Source organism: Olea europaea, chromosome 20, assembly GCF_002742605.1.
Source record: "Olea europaea var. sylvestris chromosome 20, O_europaea_v1, whole genome shotgun sequence".
Classification (NCBI taxonomy): Eukaryota; Viridiplantae; Streptophyta; class Magnoliopsida; order Lamiales; family Oleaceae; genus Olea; species Olea europaea.
This window is the reverse complement of record NC_036256.1, coordinates 18,884,381-18,901,418: the sequence shown is the minus strand read 5'-3', so window position 1 is coordinate 18,901,418 and position 17,038 is coordinate 18,884,381. Positions and strand designations below refer to the sequence as shown.

General features: G+C 34.5%; 2 protein-coding genes across 4 annotated transcripts; one reads left to right on the top strand and one right to left on the bottom strand.

The window, feature by feature from the left end:
• Positions 1–2,804: 2,804 nt before the first annotated feature.
• Positions 2,805–5,825, top strand: LOC111369157 (protein PHOTOSYSTEM I ASSEMBLY 2, chloroplastic-like). Its single transcript, XM_022990636.1, has 4 exons — positions 2,805–2,883; positions 3,349–3,456; positions 3,888–4,059; positions 5,628–5,825. Exons 1-4 carry the CDS (start codon positions 2,805–2,807, stop codon positions 5,809–5,811), a joined length of 543 nt encoding a protein of 180 aa, XP_022846404.1. The 3' UTR covers positions 5,812–5,825.
• A 158-nt stretch (positions 5,826–5,983) lies between these two features.
• On the bottom strand, positions 5,984–15,210 carry LOC111369907 (histone-lysine N-methyltransferase ASHH3). Of its 3 annotated transcripts, none has more exons than XM_022991619.1 (14): positions 15,075–15,210; positions 14,042–14,103; positions 12,185–12,317; positions 11,870–11,981; positions 10,464–10,563; positions 8,968–9,046; positions 8,702–8,873; positions 8,544–8,624; positions 8,224–8,443; positions 7,374–7,401; positions 7,187–7,274; positions 6,912–6,960; positions 6,738–6,817; positions 5,984–6,265 (listed from the first exon to the last, which is right to left on the bottom strand). In XM_022991619.1, the coding sequence occupies exons 2-13, from the start codon at positions 14,057–14,059 to the stop codon at positions 6,746–6,748; spliced, it is 1,152 nt and encodes a 383-aa protein (XP_022847387.1). In that variant the 5' UTR covers positions 14,060–14,103; positions 15,075–15,210; the 3' UTR covers positions 5,984–6,265; positions 6,738–6,745. The 3 variants fall into 3 exon arrangements, with proteins under 3 accessions (XP_022847387.1, XP_022847388.1, XP_022847389.1); XM_022991620.1 differs by having other exon boundaries at positions 12,185–12,314; XM_022991621.1 differs by lacking the exon at positions 12,185–12,317 and having other exon boundaries at positions 11,870–11,964.
• Positions 15,211–17,038: the final 1,828 nt, after the last annotated feature.

The following is a 17,038-nucleotide window of genomic DNA, read 5'->3' as shown; positions in this document are numbered from 1 at the left end:
TGGATTTCAAATAACCAATACTCATGCACCTCATCTTCAAGATTTTTACATGATTGTATATAATGAGGAGCATAAGAAGCACGTCGATCTACCTAACAAACAAGGAAGTACTGAATCTTGCCATCATTGGTCAATACAACACGTTCATCTAAAATAACATCAATTTTATCTTTGTGTGTTGCGATAGATGGTATTGAAGTAAAAATATCAACATAATCAAGTTGGGGGTCCATAAAGCTAAGTAGAAATAGATTATCAAAGGAAGTAACACGGTGTTTATAAGTAATGAATTCCTCAGTATTTAAAGCAGAGTAGTAGCCAAAATGTGATGAAAGGGCAATGATACGTGCATTTGAACCAACATGCTTTAACATTTTTAAAGGACCAGCACTACAAGCTTGCAATATAACATAATCCCCAATATTAAATTCAAAATATTGTTTATGCAAATCAGCTTGAAGTTTATATAATGCATTACTTGTGTCATGTTGTTTATTGATCTCAATATGCAAGTCATGAAGATGACGTACAAATACTTCAGCTGATAATGACACACTAGCATGCGGGGACATGGGAATAAGATCTAACGGCCGCCTAGACTTATAACTATGAACAATTTCAACTGGATTTAGACCTAGAGACTGATTCATAGAATTGTTATATGCAATCTGAGCAGTTGGGGGATCGAGTCCCAATTCCCAAGATTTTTCTGGACTAGAGACTTGAATAAATTGTTAGAACTTTGGTTAACGACTTCATTTTGACTATCAGTCTGATGTTGGTCTACAGTGGAGAATTTCAATTTAGTGTTAACCATAGGCGACTGGGTTCTCCAAAAGTGACTAGTGAAATCATGGGATATAGTATCTAGAGTCTCAGGAAGAATCTGGGTGCCACCTAAGGAGGTGTCCTTACTATCATCTTCAAAATCTTCAAGTTTAGGTTCGTACACTAGATCTTCTATTACATTCTTTCGTTCTTCTATGACTAAGGCTCGATTAGGACATTTGGAAGAGATGTGACCAAAGTCCTTACAGCTGATGCATAGCAGGTGAGAAGAAGTCTTTGGAGATTCAAAAATTTTACCCTTATTTTCCAAGATGGGAGGAACATTAGACAGGGAAAGTTCTAGAGGGGACTTAACGGGAGGAAGTGGAGCCAATGAAACAGAAAAATAGTTGTCAATATGCTTTCTATATGGAGAAGAGGGCATTGGACTATCACGACCTTTACACTTATTTTTCCAAAAGGGAGGAACACTAAATGGAAAAGGTTCTATGGCAGACTCACGTTGAGGTGCCGCTGATGAGATGGGTGAACGATGGTGACTCCGCTTTTCATATGGAGCATTAATAAGCAACTCGTAGTCCTGAGCTAAAGAGTAAGCGTGATCAAGAGTAGTGACACCTCGAAAGAAAAGCTTACGCCTGAGTTAATCTCTTAGACCTTGTATAAACCTACTCAAAGTCAGGGCCTCATCCTTAACGACATGACATTTCACTCGAAATTCCTCAAATTGAGTAATGTACTCAGTTACTAGCTGATTTCCTTGTGTAAGGGTGTTCCATTGGGTAAAAATTCCATGATTTAAGCAACCATCGAAAGTAGGAATATCTAAGTCAATGTTTCTAACGAAACACTCCTTACGACGAGGAAGAGAATGAGTACCATGATGACCATGGCCTTGTTCTCGCTCACGAACCTGATCCCTATTCCTACGATCGCGTCGAAAATATTCTTAATCACTTCGTCCACGATGATATTGTCTATTATGAGACGCTTCAAAATTAGTGTCAGTCAAACGAGGAATTCGCTTAAAATTGCTCAACTTAGCAGCTAGGTTCTTTCTCTCCTCACGAATAGCAGTTATATCTTATTGGACAGTCGATAGACTAGTGGCAAGTTGCGCTAATTGTCTAGTGAGTGCATCAAATTGGGATGGATCCATGGTTAATGTATTGGAAATAAAGACGACAAGACGACCACTATACAACTACATGCAATGTAATACCAGCTAAATGACGTGCTATGATGAGATCAGTGAACAATATGTGCAAGCAATGGAAAATAACTTGTACCATTTTTTTTAATTTTAAATATTGGTATTAATTAAATCCAAAACAAGCTAATACTGCTAGTACATATAAAATGGCAAAGCAATGGTCAGCACACTAGTCAAATTCTCCAATCAATTTAAGTGGGGAACAATGAAAGTCAATTCGATCACTGGTGTCAATTCGATTAATGGTTTCAATCAAATGGGGTTTAAGGCTAAAATTCTCATGATAACAGCAACACAATATTTTAATTGATGCAATTTTAAAAATGAAGCAGTAGTATAAACCAATACTAAATAGAGATCAAGGACTCCCTGTTGTTTAGTTTTGATTATTTGTATGCCGATTGATCTGAATTGCCGACTTATGAGCCCCAACTATGCTTCTGTTATTCCCTTCGTGTCCAATGGTTTTAGCCCCTATTGACTGTAACTTGTGCTGGTTCTGGTGTGGACGTGAAACTGAGTGTGGTGACTGGCTTTTAGATTGTTGAGATGAACGAGGAATATATGTGTGGTAACGATGGTGGAAGTGTATGATCTTGGGTTGGTGGTGGTGGCCTATGGCGATGAAGCAGTAGTGCTTTGGATGTCTGGATACAATAAATAATGAAGTGGTGGCGTGATGGTGATTAGAGGCGACGGCAAGAGAGTGGTTGTGAGAGAGGAATCGGGTGAAACTGTGTGGTATTTGATGTTAATGAATTGGTTATAATCGGGCTTGGTCGGATATTTGGGATTGGGCTAGATGGGAAGGGGTTTGGATCCTGTTATAGAGATGAGCCAGCTGGGGTTAGTGTTTGGGGAGTGGGCCTGGGTCGCAGAGAGTAGGCTGGATTAGTTGGGCTAAATGGAATTGGGCCGTGTGTAAGTAGGATTGAATGTTAGGGTTGGAATTTGTGAAACAACACTACAATTGTATAGAAGAAATAGTAGCAAACGAGATTTTTTTTGGGTGGAGGGGAATTGAAATTGCAGAAAAAACCTAAACTGAAATTTCCGCCTGTGAACAGTAACGTGAACAATTTTTTTTTTGGCAACTACAATAAAAAATTTAAGGAAAAAAACTGAAATTGGGTGTGAACAGTAACCCGAATAGTAACTTTTTTTTTTTCAACAACGAATGACAACTAGAAAAATGGAATCTGCTGCTTGTGCACTGAAAATCTTTTCATTTGTGTTGTTCCAACAAATTTTGGGAAGAAGGGGAGAAAGAAGTTTGTATTATAGATTAGGTTTACCCAAGTTTCGATTCTGATACCAAATTTGATACAGGACAAGTTAAAAAATAGGAAGAAGAAGCAAGAAAGAGGGGAGAACCGGAGAGAATGGGGGAGGAACAGGAAAAGAAGCAGAAATTCATGGGGAAGAGGAGGAGGGAGAGGAAGGAAAAGCCATAGGCAACAAACCACCAAAACATTCTTCAATTCATCAAAACTAATGAAATTATATCGCAATTAGGTTTAAATAGTAAAGACTAAAACTCTAAGTAGAATGGACTTGGACCAACACAAGCCCAACTACATAAATAAAATCTAAAACATAAATAAAGTCCAACTAAAAATAAATAAAAAGTAGATGTCCTCGTTAGTTTTCATGGATGGATGGCATAGGAATATGCAGTCAATCAGTTATCATAAGTTATATCATTATTACGTTGGTAGAATCATCTTTTGATTTTGGCTAAATATAATTTATTTTATAAACTGTATTCTTATCTGCCGATCAAATTGTAGCTCATCTTCATCCATAGAAATGACTGCAAAACGTTTTATTCAGTTTCTCTTGAAATCTCCTGTTGTTTCAAGTAATCTTTTCTTCTGTTAAACAGGGATCTCAAAAAGCAACATCTTTAATCGCCAGTGTCTGACTTGTTTATGTACTACAGTAGCCTTGATAGTAGCTCCTGGTGTTTCTAATTCTGGACAAAATGCAAGTGCCTTGGATGGCAAAGAGCGAGCTGTATGTCAAAATTGCGGGGGTAGTGGTGCTATTATCTGTAGGTATGAATGCTTACTTTATCTCCAATGCTTATTATGGTTGCCTTATATCACTGTTCACTCAGACTGCAAATAATGAGGTAAAACACCTTATTAGCATCTCTTGAGCTTTGTCAACCATCAGTAGGATTTATTATGCATTTTTGCATGAAGTGACTATACCATTCACATAGAAGTTTTCTATTTGTTGTAGGTCCACTGTTATTTTGTTTCGTTTAAGCAATTTTCAGCAACAAAATTTCTTTTGAACAGATGAATTTGTAAGAAAAGAAAAGGAAAATAGGACAGTTGAATAGTCTCTTTAAGAAAGTCCTAGAGAGGCTTAGTTGATCCATCATTAATGTTTTATCCCAGCTATTACTTCATCAAGACCGTGGATTGAGAAACGGTTATATTGAAAAGAGAAAAATAATAAATTGCAAATTTGTCACTCTAGCTCAAATTTGGGCCCATAATACCTTTTTAGAAAGAGAACGACAAGACGAATTGAACTCATGTCATAGCTGTAATGTGTGATGAATTTTAACCATTAGAATTCGTTTAAAACTCGAAAACTGCCTTTAAAAGTTTTAGTACTATTTTTTATTTTGAATTCTTAACAATTTATTTCTTTTATGCTAGTTTTTATTTTTTCATTTTTTTATTTATCATTTAAACGCTTATAAATAAAGGATTAATTCATTGTTTTTGGGCATCTTGAAATTAAAAAAACTTCTTGACTTATATCTTTCATTCTTTGGTGGATTCTGGATTTGTGTTCTTAAAGTTTTCGTTTGAATTATTTGTTTCGTGCTGCACCAAAGACCATGAACATGAGCAGTGTCATCGTCTACTCTAAGTCTTGGAGTATGGTACCAGTTCCGTCAAGATCTCTTCCTTAGTTGCGGAAAGAATCTGCATGACTGGAAACGTAACCTGATAAACTATGGGACAATCATTTTTTCTTAATGTGTTCAAAATCTGTTCTCTCCTGTATCTTTGCCTAAGGACACTAAGTACTGCAAAACACTTGACATTGAGCCCACAAGAGTCGATGTTTGAATTCTTCGAAACATTCAGTCGTATCTAGTTTTATGTCTCTTTTTATTAACCTAGACTGATCTGCGAGATGTTTATTTGCTCGTTATTTAGATGTGATATGTGCGGTGGTACGGGAAAATGGAAAGCTTAGAATAGAATAAGGGCCAAAGATGTTTACGAGTTTCCAGAATGTCCAAATTGTTACGGTTTGTTACTTATCACAACTCATAGATTCATTAATATGAAGTTTGGTTCTTCACTCTGTATTCTCCATAGATGCTCATTATGCTGTTGAACTATTACCGTCGGTAATTTAGTATGATAGAAGATTATAGAGATAATACTGACAGGAAATTATGATGATGGAACGTTAACAGCATAATCAAGAAAGGACAACAGTGCAATGTTCATTACAATTGCATTTTGAGTACTTTTTCCACACAAACCCTGCCAAATAAAGAACTCTCATTACTCAGTTCGAGCTCCTAAGTATTTATCGGTGGTTTGAATCTGTAGCATTTATGATACGTGACAGGTGGGTTTTGGTGCAGGTCGAGGGAAACTAGTGTGTCCCGCGTGCCTGGGGACTGGTTTGCCGAACAACAAGGTCTTCTAAGGCGGCCAGATGCACGGCAGTTGCTTGAAAATATGTATAATGGACGTTTATTACCAAACTCTTTAGGAAAAATCTTATCAGAAGTCCACTCTAAAAGAGAACTAGCTCACCAGAAATAGATTTTCAATAGTAGTAATCTCTTTTCAAGACAAAACATTTTCAATATAACATAACTTCTTTTTTCAAATTCAGATTGTATTTATTTTCATCATTGATCTCAAGCAATTCCAAGAACATAACAAGACTAGCAAAGTAGCAATCATGGCTCAAATGTCTAGATGGAGACGAGGAAAAAGGGCAGTTCAAAGTTAAATGCATTTTATCAAGTGAAATGCTGTTAACAACACTGTTTCAAATTCTGCATATTCTAATCATTCAAATTCTAAGCTAAAATTACATTTGCATTGCTTATACTATTATTCGTAAGACGAAACATAAAGGTGAACTTATTGTCTGAAAGAATTGAGATCAGGAAATGGTACAACCTGCCGATTGGGCTGAAGCAGTAAATGTCTCTGTGTAATGAGTTAGAACAGGGGCTTGATCTGTTACATTAATTCTTACTTCTAATACCTGCCAAAACAAACAGATCGAGGTCACTAACATGTCTTCTCCATCTTCTTTTAAGGCTAAGGGTTAGTTTAGTAGGGCTTTTAAAAAATCATATGTTGCTTCTGAGACTATGAACTTGTTTTTGAACATATTTGGATAAAGCTCTTTGGCTAGAAAAGCTTTTAGAGAAAGTTGGCCTAAAGTAGCTTCTTCAAAAAGCTCCTCGACAAGAAGTAGAAGCAAAAGCAAAAATAAAAGCAAAAGCTCTACCAAACGGGCCCTCAATGAATGATGTACAGAGTAATAAAAGATGTCTTTAATCGTGCATCATGACAATTTTCTTCTTTGGTGGGCACATTTGAGATTGAAACTGAAGTCCTTTTCTTCTTCCCCCTCAATTATATTTTTCAGTACATCCACATGAAAGGATAACTCATAAAACTAGTAGTATAATCAATGTTTGGAACGGCTTGGAGCGTGGGAAAGTACTTACAAGTTAGATTAATGGTTGTAAAATTCCCATTCTTCTTTTGACAAGTCTAGAAACTCTGAACTGCCATCTTCAAACATGATCTGGCGAAGGAAAAAGACGAGTAAATTAGAAAATTTTAATATTTTTTGGCAAACCAAAAGTATTTGTTGCAACAAGGAGCCATTGCTGCCTCACCGAATGTCTTCTTGTGGCCTTATCAAATCGTTTTATTATCCCAAAAGACCTGACAAATATGAAGCAAATGCAATAGAATATTCAGCATATAAACTTATGATCCTGTGAAAATGAGATACAATGGAAACATCTAAACTATGAACTATAGATTAAACTCTAATCACCTAGAGAGCAGTTAACAATTCATGCAGAAAAATTCAATTAAAATGCTTCAAAAAAAATAAAAATAAAAATTCAATAAATGATATTCAAGGAGATCAGAGAATCAGAAATACCTCTTATCCAAAGAGCGAATAATTCTTATTACTGAACCAATGCAATTATGAGGTTTTCTTCTTGAAATAGATTTACAACCTAAACCTCCTGAAAAGGTAAGTACAATAACCAACATTACAAAAATTTCCAAGTTCAAATGGAGAAGTCCTTGGCAAAACTGACAATTGATTCTGAGAAGAAACCCACCTACAGCAGGAATTCCATTTGAATGGACCTACAAAAAAGGGTAATGCAATAACTTACTAGCCCATTTATAAAATCTTCAGAAAGTGGCATAAGTACACATACATCTTTTATTGAATGTGTAAAGAAGGTAAGAATAAATACATAGTGGTATTGGACAGGAAAGCATGTGATATGTAGTACTCTCCTACATAACAACGACGACTCTCTCACAATTCTCCATCCTCTTCAAGAAAAAAAGATAGAAATGTGAGTCTCTAGACTCTCACCCTTTCATGCAAAAAAACTTGTCACTGCATCAAACTCTCTAAAACTTATTTTAAGGTTTCTAGCTTTCATTATTTTCCTTCCCCTTTTTGTTTTAGGTTTAGTTTTTTATATTTTTTAGCAAATGCCATGACATCCTATGCCTTAGTAGCTCAGTTATGAACCTTGCTGACCATGTTTTCAATGGCCAGTAACTTCAAGCTGTCACCCAAACTTTCAAATGCAAAACTTTTATTCCTCCTTCAACTCCTTCACATGGTCCTCATAGGTCCTTTCCTATTCATCTCACCATTGCTTCTTCTGGAACGGAACCAGAAATCCAGGCCCAATCTTCCATGAAACACACTTTGCAAGGCCCAATCAATCAACTATAACAATACCATATTCCAAAGTCAATCCCAGCCAGACCATGGAAGAGGTCAATTCATGTTTTGGCACCATTAATCCAGTCCACTGGAATCTTTCAATCTGAGCTAACTTCTCCATTCAATTCAGGAATGAGAAGTATCAGAACCATATGATAAATACAGTGTGTAAAAAAAGTGGAACTTTGTGTCTTCTATCTTGATGCTCAAGCAAAACTTACATGTTTTCCTATTTTTTCAGAATTATTTGAGGCTGTAATCCCTTTTTTGAGGGAGGATAGAGCTGCTTTCATTTTCGGAGAATTGGCAGCCATTTGACATGCTACTATCTTCAATGCAGCATCTGAAGGCATTTTCAATTTATTAGGCTTAACTCCTAGCTTTTTCCTGCAGCCTGTAGCACCACAGAAGCAATCTTGATCTGCTCCAAATTGAACAAACCTGCGAGATACTTGTTAGATTGACATGGAGATCATGATTCTTGGAAGAAAAAGAATCAGCAGTTACAATATGCTTCAAAAGTTCAAGTAATAACCCGTACTGATAATCATAGGTCAGATGTTCGCCCTTTACAATATCACGAGTTGCAAATATACCTATTCTTGTTTCACCATCAATCATCCTGAAAGGAAAAGTTGAGTGAGAACTATGCTAACAGAAAAATGAGATTAAAATGCAGAGAATAAGGATCAGTTCAACCATTTCTGCATCTCAGTGTTGGGACAGCAACTGTGATTTATGTATCTGGATTTGTTTCCCTTGTAAGTTGCATCAATCACCATGTCTCTATTAATTTCACACAAGTAAAAATTTGTCTCTCCACGGTGTTTCATTTTCCAAAGCCTTTCCTCACATGTTTTGTCATCGATCACTGCAATCATGAGTAACATAATGCATTCAATTTATATTTTTATGTTGAAGACATAAAGTGATAAAATAAACATGCAAAACTGATAATTTTTCACCTTCTCCAACATATTCTATCACGAACTCTCCTTGCTTAATATCTTCCCCAGCCACAACTCCCAGTCCACATTTCTCAGTCTTCCAAAAATAATAATAATAATAATAATAATAATAATAATAAATAAATAAATAAATAAAATTAATAATAATAATAATAATGAAGAGAGAGAGAGAGAGTTCGTCAGCTCCACATTTTTGCAGATAAACTGAATGAGTAACAATATACGGATATTGATCATAATCACAAGGCTGAAAGTATAAAAAATAAAAAAAAGGGGAAAGTGTATTTGGAAAGATGGAATTGGATTCAACTTGATTTTTTATTAATTCCAAACCCATGCCACCAGACATAGCACAAGTACAGTGCACAAAAATCAACCTAATAGACATCAAGGAAAACAGAACGTAAATATCTACATACAAATGGCAATAATCAGCTGCATGCTGTGCACGTACGACGAATTGTGCTAGCACCAAAAGGAGCACAGGGTCTCCCGTTGCAATTCAGAATAGACAAAAGAATGCTTAAAAAAGCAAATCTCTAAGAAATTGGTGTTACAATGCGAAATGAAGAAGAGATGAACCTTACAGAAGTATTGACAAAGCAAAAATATTAACAGAATATGTCATGTGAGGGTAATACACATTTATGGGGTAAAAAAGAATTATGGCCTCTTATAGAACTGAATGAGAACAAACATCCAAGAACTAGAAGTGTAGGACTAAACCAAGCAGCACTACCATCAGCTCAGATTATAGAACCCCCAACCAAGGTTTCTGTACCATTGCAAAATGTATTTATAAAGGTTCACAGATTCAGAAGAACTATATTATGGGTTTGATGGTTCTAAAAGCAAAACATATTGCACGCCTACGCGCTTTTCTAATGTGAAGAGTTTAAAAAGAGGATCCTTGACATCATATAAGATACGACCATGACTTGGAAAATCAATCTGAACAAACAGCATAAATCAAGTGATACTCCCAACCCAACAATGTGTATCAAGCTCTCAACTTCCACCATTAAGAACAAACCTCACACAAGTAATTAGTCAAGTAAAAAGGGGGATGCACGTCTCTTTAATGAAAGAAGCACACTAATAAATCATAATGGCAGACCTCCTACAACAAGAACTCTACAAAAACATAAATAACTACTTATTCCCCAAAACACTTAAGGGCATATTTGGCATATTGTACTAGATAGGTAGAACCAACAAACATCTCACGTCTCTCTTCCTCAATCTTGTCTAGTAGCTCAACAAGCCTAACAGCAAGTGTTAAGAGAGTGGGTCCATGAATGAATATCAAGCTCTTGAAGAAGTTTTGATGTTTGGTATGCTTGCACGTGCTCATGGTGTATACCGCATTCCAAGATTTCAGTCAAACAGGACCCAGAAGCTATGATAAAAGAAAATGAGAGCATCTGCAGAAGGGATCTTTTGTTTTGATTAAATGTTTCATTATAGTTGTAATGATAAAAAAGAACTGTCACCTCAACTGTTTTCATCTTTTTCACAGGTCGTTGATGGAATGGCTTATTCACACAGGAGATCCCACAATTACAGGCAAAAGAGCAGCTCGACATGAGCATGCTGCAAAAAAAAAAAAAACTACTAATCAAGAAAAGATATTTTTCAATCCATAGCAGAAAACATATGAACTCAAGTATCAATTAACAGCTCAAAAAGAATGATGATCCCATCCAAAGAATATTAATGTGCACAACAAAGTATAACTTTCCCAGAAAATAAAGCAAGAAAAGCCAGAAAATACTCCATCATGCAGAGAGATTTTCACTGGAAATACACAGAAGATAAAATGCTCTGCTTAACTCAACTAGACCTTATCACATACGTACATAGGGATCGCTACATAGAGTATTTTCTTTAGCTCTATTTTATCAAAGGTCAACACAAAAGTTACACCAGCAGAAAGGTATATATCCTTTGGTCATTACTCATTCTATGTCATTTTAGTTCAATATCTTCCTAGGCACTTTTCCTAACTGGTGCATGTGGCAGCCCTTGTTGAACTAATTAAATCACTCCTATCAATTACCCTGCAGTATCTCCTCAATGAGTACGACTTTATCCAACTCTATTCTCATTCTTACTCTTATCTTTTTCATGTTTTACCAAAAATCCATCTAAACATTCTTGTTTCAACTATACTTGATTTACACCAACAGACGGACAGTGTTACATAACAGCACCAGAAATAAATCCGAACTAGAAGGAATGACTAGTCAGTGATACCATTCTTTTAAGTGACGCACCGCGGATAAAAAGGGTGTTTGATCCTTCACATACGAGGTGTAAGGCAACAAAATGAGAGGCGTTGTAATCTGGCTTTGCCACTGCCCAAATAACCCCCACAGAGGAAAATGTGTTTTAACCTTTTCGCTTAAATTCTTCCTTCATTAAAGGCCAAATTCTTCCTTCATTAAAGGCCAACACAACAACAATAGTTCATCAACTCTTTATGTCATGGTTATGAAGGATAAAAACTAAGATTGTCTGTAAAGGTAGAACTACCATTCAGTCAAATTTAACTGTATATACAGTAGGGAAGAAAATAGCCTACTCAAGCTAAATTTGTAAACTTGCAGGGAACCAATATGTGGTCGTAAAATTTATTTTTCAATTTTGGGGACCAATGTATAGTCCTAAAATCTGTTAAGGTAGAGCTACCATTCAGTCAAATTTAACTGTATATACAGTAAGGAAGAAAATAGCCTGCTCAAGCCAAATTTGTAAACTCACATTTATGGAACCAATATGAGGTTCTAAAATTTATTTTTCACATTTTAAGGACCAATGTATAGTCCTAAAATTCCATCACTACAATGTATTTAACAGTATCAAATTATTAAAGTAACTTAATCCTAGATGTCCTTACCCACATAGGCAATCTCTGCCACAAACCCCAGATGATCCAGCCATTGAGCTGCATGAACAAAAGATGCCATCGTCCTCCTGACGCCTTTTAACCTTCTTCACAAGATATACATCTTGAAGTTGTTAAGATCAACAAAAAACGAAAAGGAGGGGGAGAGATGGGAGTCAGGTAGACCAAACAGAGTTACAAAAAAGGGTATTAATGAACAGTGGATATCTTGATTGGGAAAGGAGTTACAAAGATGAGAACAAGCATATAAAATAACAAATATCAACATATGGCACTAATCATAGGAACTAAAGCTTTTAAGGATACTGCGCCTGATAAAGGAGTAGGGTGTAGGTTTCCATTTATTTAAACATTCAGGAAGTTCAAAGTCAACTGGACATCCAATCTCCTCCACCAATTTATCAAATACTTGCAAAGTAACACTACGTCCAGAATGCTGCTAACAAATACAAAAGACAAATATAACATAGGCCAACATTAGTCTTTAAATGAGTATATCAGAACAGTTACATCCATATCTCCATAACATCCAAAGTAGATAAGAAGTCACGAAACCGTGATTCCATCTTACAGATAGATAGGGCATGAACAACATGAGCAGTGATTACGAGTTCCCGACAATGATAAAACAAAGAAGATAAAGCTTATGACCAACAAATAAGCATACCTAGATCGAATTGCATGAAACTATATAAATACATAATCGATACTTATTTAAATTTTCCTAATTATGATTGATTACAAGTCTGTTTGAACGGGTAGATTTCATTTTTTACTATAATTTCACTCCAGTTCAATGAGGTAACTATACTACACTTTAATTTGATTTCAATTGATAACTCCATCTGATTCCTTTACTTGGACTGATGGAAATCGATGACATAACAATTAATAAATGATGCATGTCATTAAATTCATTGAAGTTGACCTCTTTCATTTACACAAATAATGGTTGTGTGTAATTGCAAATATTTATTGATTACCACATTATCAATTATTATCAGTGGAACTTGACAAAATTATCTTCATTAAAATCAAATTAAGGTGTAGTTACCCAATTAAAATCGTATCAAAGTGTAGTTTTACTCTTACATTATTGACACTAGAGTGAAAGTAGGAATTTATCAAGTTTTAACTCACTAAAAAAAATTAAACACCTTATCTAGGAGGGTTTTCAGCTTTCCTCTCCCACTCATAACAATCAAAACAAGAAGCTCTTCTTTTAATTGTCTTCACATGTGATCATCCCTTTAGACTACATTTATAAACCTCAAAGATGTCCATGTATCTATAAGAATAAAAACCACATAAAGTACTATTAAAAGGGAAAAATTTACAATGTAGTCAGATGTTTAATTGCCTAAACAAGCATCTTTCATCATTAAAATCAATGTCTTTGTCAAGCAAAACACTTAAAACATGCAAGCTTTGGACCTATCTCCTGTATTTTGAGTATAATGTAATAATACATGCATTGCTGGTCTATATTTAGATAAAATCCATTATGCTCTATATGTCACTGGTAACAGGGCAGGGACAGAGAGTAATTCCAATAAAACAGAATCAAAAGAATGACTTTCCCTTGCAAACACCATTGTTCCTAATGATATAAAACTCTGAACTTTGAGCATAATGTGGACAATTTTATTCTCTACTGAGGGACTATCTTTAAGTCTTACATCTTCTCTGGTGACAACAATGCATTCTTCAATCAGATGAGAAGGATATAGAAACATTCATATTCAGATGCCATTGATCCTAATGTTATAAAACTCTGAACTTCGAGCATAATGTGGACAATTTTATTCTCTGTTGAGGGACTGTCTTTAGGTCTTACATCTTTTGTGGTGACAACAACGCATTCTAAAATCAGATGAGAAGGATATAAAAACATTCATATTCAGATGCATAAATAACGTATACTTCTTCTACAAGTGACCTATATCAGAAAAGGCTAACTAATACGATTAGAATTTAGAAGTAACTTCATTGACAGTTCTATACATCTTCATCGTCACCCACGAGTGGTAAGACAACTAAAGAACAAAGAGCGAGAGGGGCAAAAAAAGATAATCATACACATAATGAGTAGACGAAGAAGTTCATAACAAAGATATACTGATAAAAACAATCATATGCAGGACATTAGATTTTGAGACAAACCTTCTTCATAATGGTCATGGCCTCAATAAGTTGGCTGCTTAGAAATACTAAGAGATTATAGTCTACAGAAGCAAAAAAACTGTCAATGGCCAAGGGTAAAATAAAGAGACAAGCAAGCCAAAAAAGCATATCATATTAAAATTGTATTAGATAAATTTATTACAAGAGACAAATAGGACTTACTGAAAAAATCCAAAACCATCAGTTTTTATTTTTGATTTTATACTAAATTTTTCAAAATTGAATTCCGCTTCTTATTCCTATTACTACATAATTTTACCAATCACAATTACTGGTCATATGGAAAACACTGCGCAAGACAATAATTCATTATAATTTTTCAAGTAAAAAGATATAATAATTAACAAATATTATGTGCTCAAGAGAAATATGATAAAGCACCCACTAAGATTGGGTTTGAACTCCAGATAGCCTTCAATTAGAATTAAAAGGCTGCATTTATATACTTGCCTCCCATTTAGTTCATATCCGTGTTTCTGTGTTGCTTCTTTTGTCTTTTTCTGTGACGCAGAGTAATTGTAACATGAAAAACCTTAGAAATTAATAATTTGTGGCTCTTGGAAGCCAATAACACTTAAGAATATTGATCTCAATTCAGGCAAAATCTAGCAGTGCCCAAAAATATAAACTGAGGAAGTAAATAATCGTGCAGATTCCAATTGTTAATTTCTCACAGATAATTTCACCCTGAATAGAGTGGAAAACAATGTTCGCAACAATACTGACATTTACAAGTACGCACGAACGTTCCAAATTTGAAATTCGCACAGTATTCAAATTTTCTAATTCGTCAAAATTAACTATAAACATCAAGAAAGTAGGGTAAAACAAAGAAAAAAAAAACTTTCACAAGGAACTATAATTAAATAAGGAAAAAATGAAAAATTAAATTGATATGATCCCCAATTTCAAAATTATTGTCAAGAACTAGGGTTTTATAATGCAAGTAGAGAAAATGTGGAACGCGAAAAGAAAAATATGAAAACGAAATCACCCAAATACAAGTTCTTACTTGCAGCCGGAAGAAGGGAATCGATGGCAGCGAGGGGAACGGAGAGAGGGAGAAATTGTTGACAGGTGAGGGAGTGAATTGTAATTTTGTTAGAAATGGGATTTGTAATGTAACGGTCTCATTTCACCAGTTTTCAGTTTGGACAAAGACACTTGTGCATAACTTGTTAGGGTTATGCTACATATACAGTGTTTATAAAGGTGTTCATAATATACAAATAGTATAACATTATTGAAAAGATGAAAAATAGTTTTTTCAACCTTCCAATTATTTAATTTCATATGTATGTTACACTCTTATGAATATCATAATATACATATAGAATTATTCAATTTTTTATACATAATGTCTATTCGAGCGGGGCCCACTTATGTGAGGGGTGAACACTCATTTGTATCAAAAATTATGTACCTTGAGCATTTCTCTTTCAATTTTCTCCGAATTTAGTGTTCGTGGGCTATCTAGCGTGTCGAAAATATTTGTATATAGGCCGGGTAGAAGCCCACTACAAGAACCAAGTGCTGATTTCAACTTTTAAGTGTGTTTGAGCAACATTATTTTAAAAGAATGTATTTTGAAATAATAAATTGATAGAGAATGTGTGATTAAAAAATAATTTTTTTAATTTGTGTAATATTATTTTATTGAGTTTTAAGAATGTATATTTTTTTAAAGAATGCTGCTTAAACAGACAAATTTAACACTTTTTTCTTTAATGAAGCGAAAATTAATTTTAGCCCCCATTTGACCTCCATTACTTTCAATTCAAAATTTTCTCGAAATTATTTTTAATCACATAATTCATGAAATTCATAATTTTTTGACCACATTTCAATTTTCATCAATATCTATTTTTTATCCAAATCAAATAGGGCTTAACGTTTGCATGAACGCATCCTATTCAAAAAAACTTAGTTGTACTTTCATTATCAATGATTGGGGATGAATGGTCAAAGCAAATAATCATTTCTTGAATGAGCATAAGGGTCCGTCGAGTTTTGCTGGATTACCAAGGTAGGGGGTTATCTCTACCGACTACTCACACCAGGTGGATTTTATGCGGGATTCACCTGTATAAGAAATTATCGAAAAAATACCCACACATTTCTCTGTTATGAGTAGTCGGCAGGGGTTCTGTGAAATCCTCCTTTGGCACCCCAGCAAAACTCGGGTCCGTCTGATAACGTGTTTAAAAAATTTTAAACTATTTCTAAAATGTAAAAGATCTAGAAGCACTTTATTTGATTATAAGAGTTTTCAAATGAAGATGATGACTTCTTCAAAAAATCTTTCTACAAAAAGTAGAAGCAAAATCAAAAGTTCTATTAAATGAATTGTGCGTGAAAAACACATTTCGCCTAGTTTTAATAGTGATGTGTGCTTGCTTTTAGTTTTGGGCAAAAAATCGAAAATTTGATCAAATGAATCCAACCGAACTGACTCGGGTTTGTTCGGGTCAATTTGACACATGTAATTAGTTTGATTTGATTTTTCTTTTAAACAAAATCATGGTGAAATAATTTGAAGTCTCAAGCCATTGATTAATCGAATCAATCCATCTCGCTTACATGTTTACCTTTTTTTTTTTAATTTAAGAAAAATAAAAATAAAAAGATAATCCCAAATCTCATAATTATATTTGGATTTCCCTCTAATTTATGATGTTGCCGATAAGGAATGACTGGTAGTTTTTATTTGAATACATAAGACATGCAATACAAGTGCAGAAAATGAATTCCTAAAAATTCAAACATGGCATTAGTAAATTTGTAGTAATTTGTAACAAACGGAAGAAGAAAGTGGACTACTTTGATTAATATTGCTATTTATCACCACGTAGAGTCATCACCAATTTGTGTGATACTGTGACAATTGTAATATTTTGTTCAATAAATAAAAATGTATCTTTAACTTCTTCTAATGATGTGACCTAATCACCATATAGACTAATGACAAATATTATT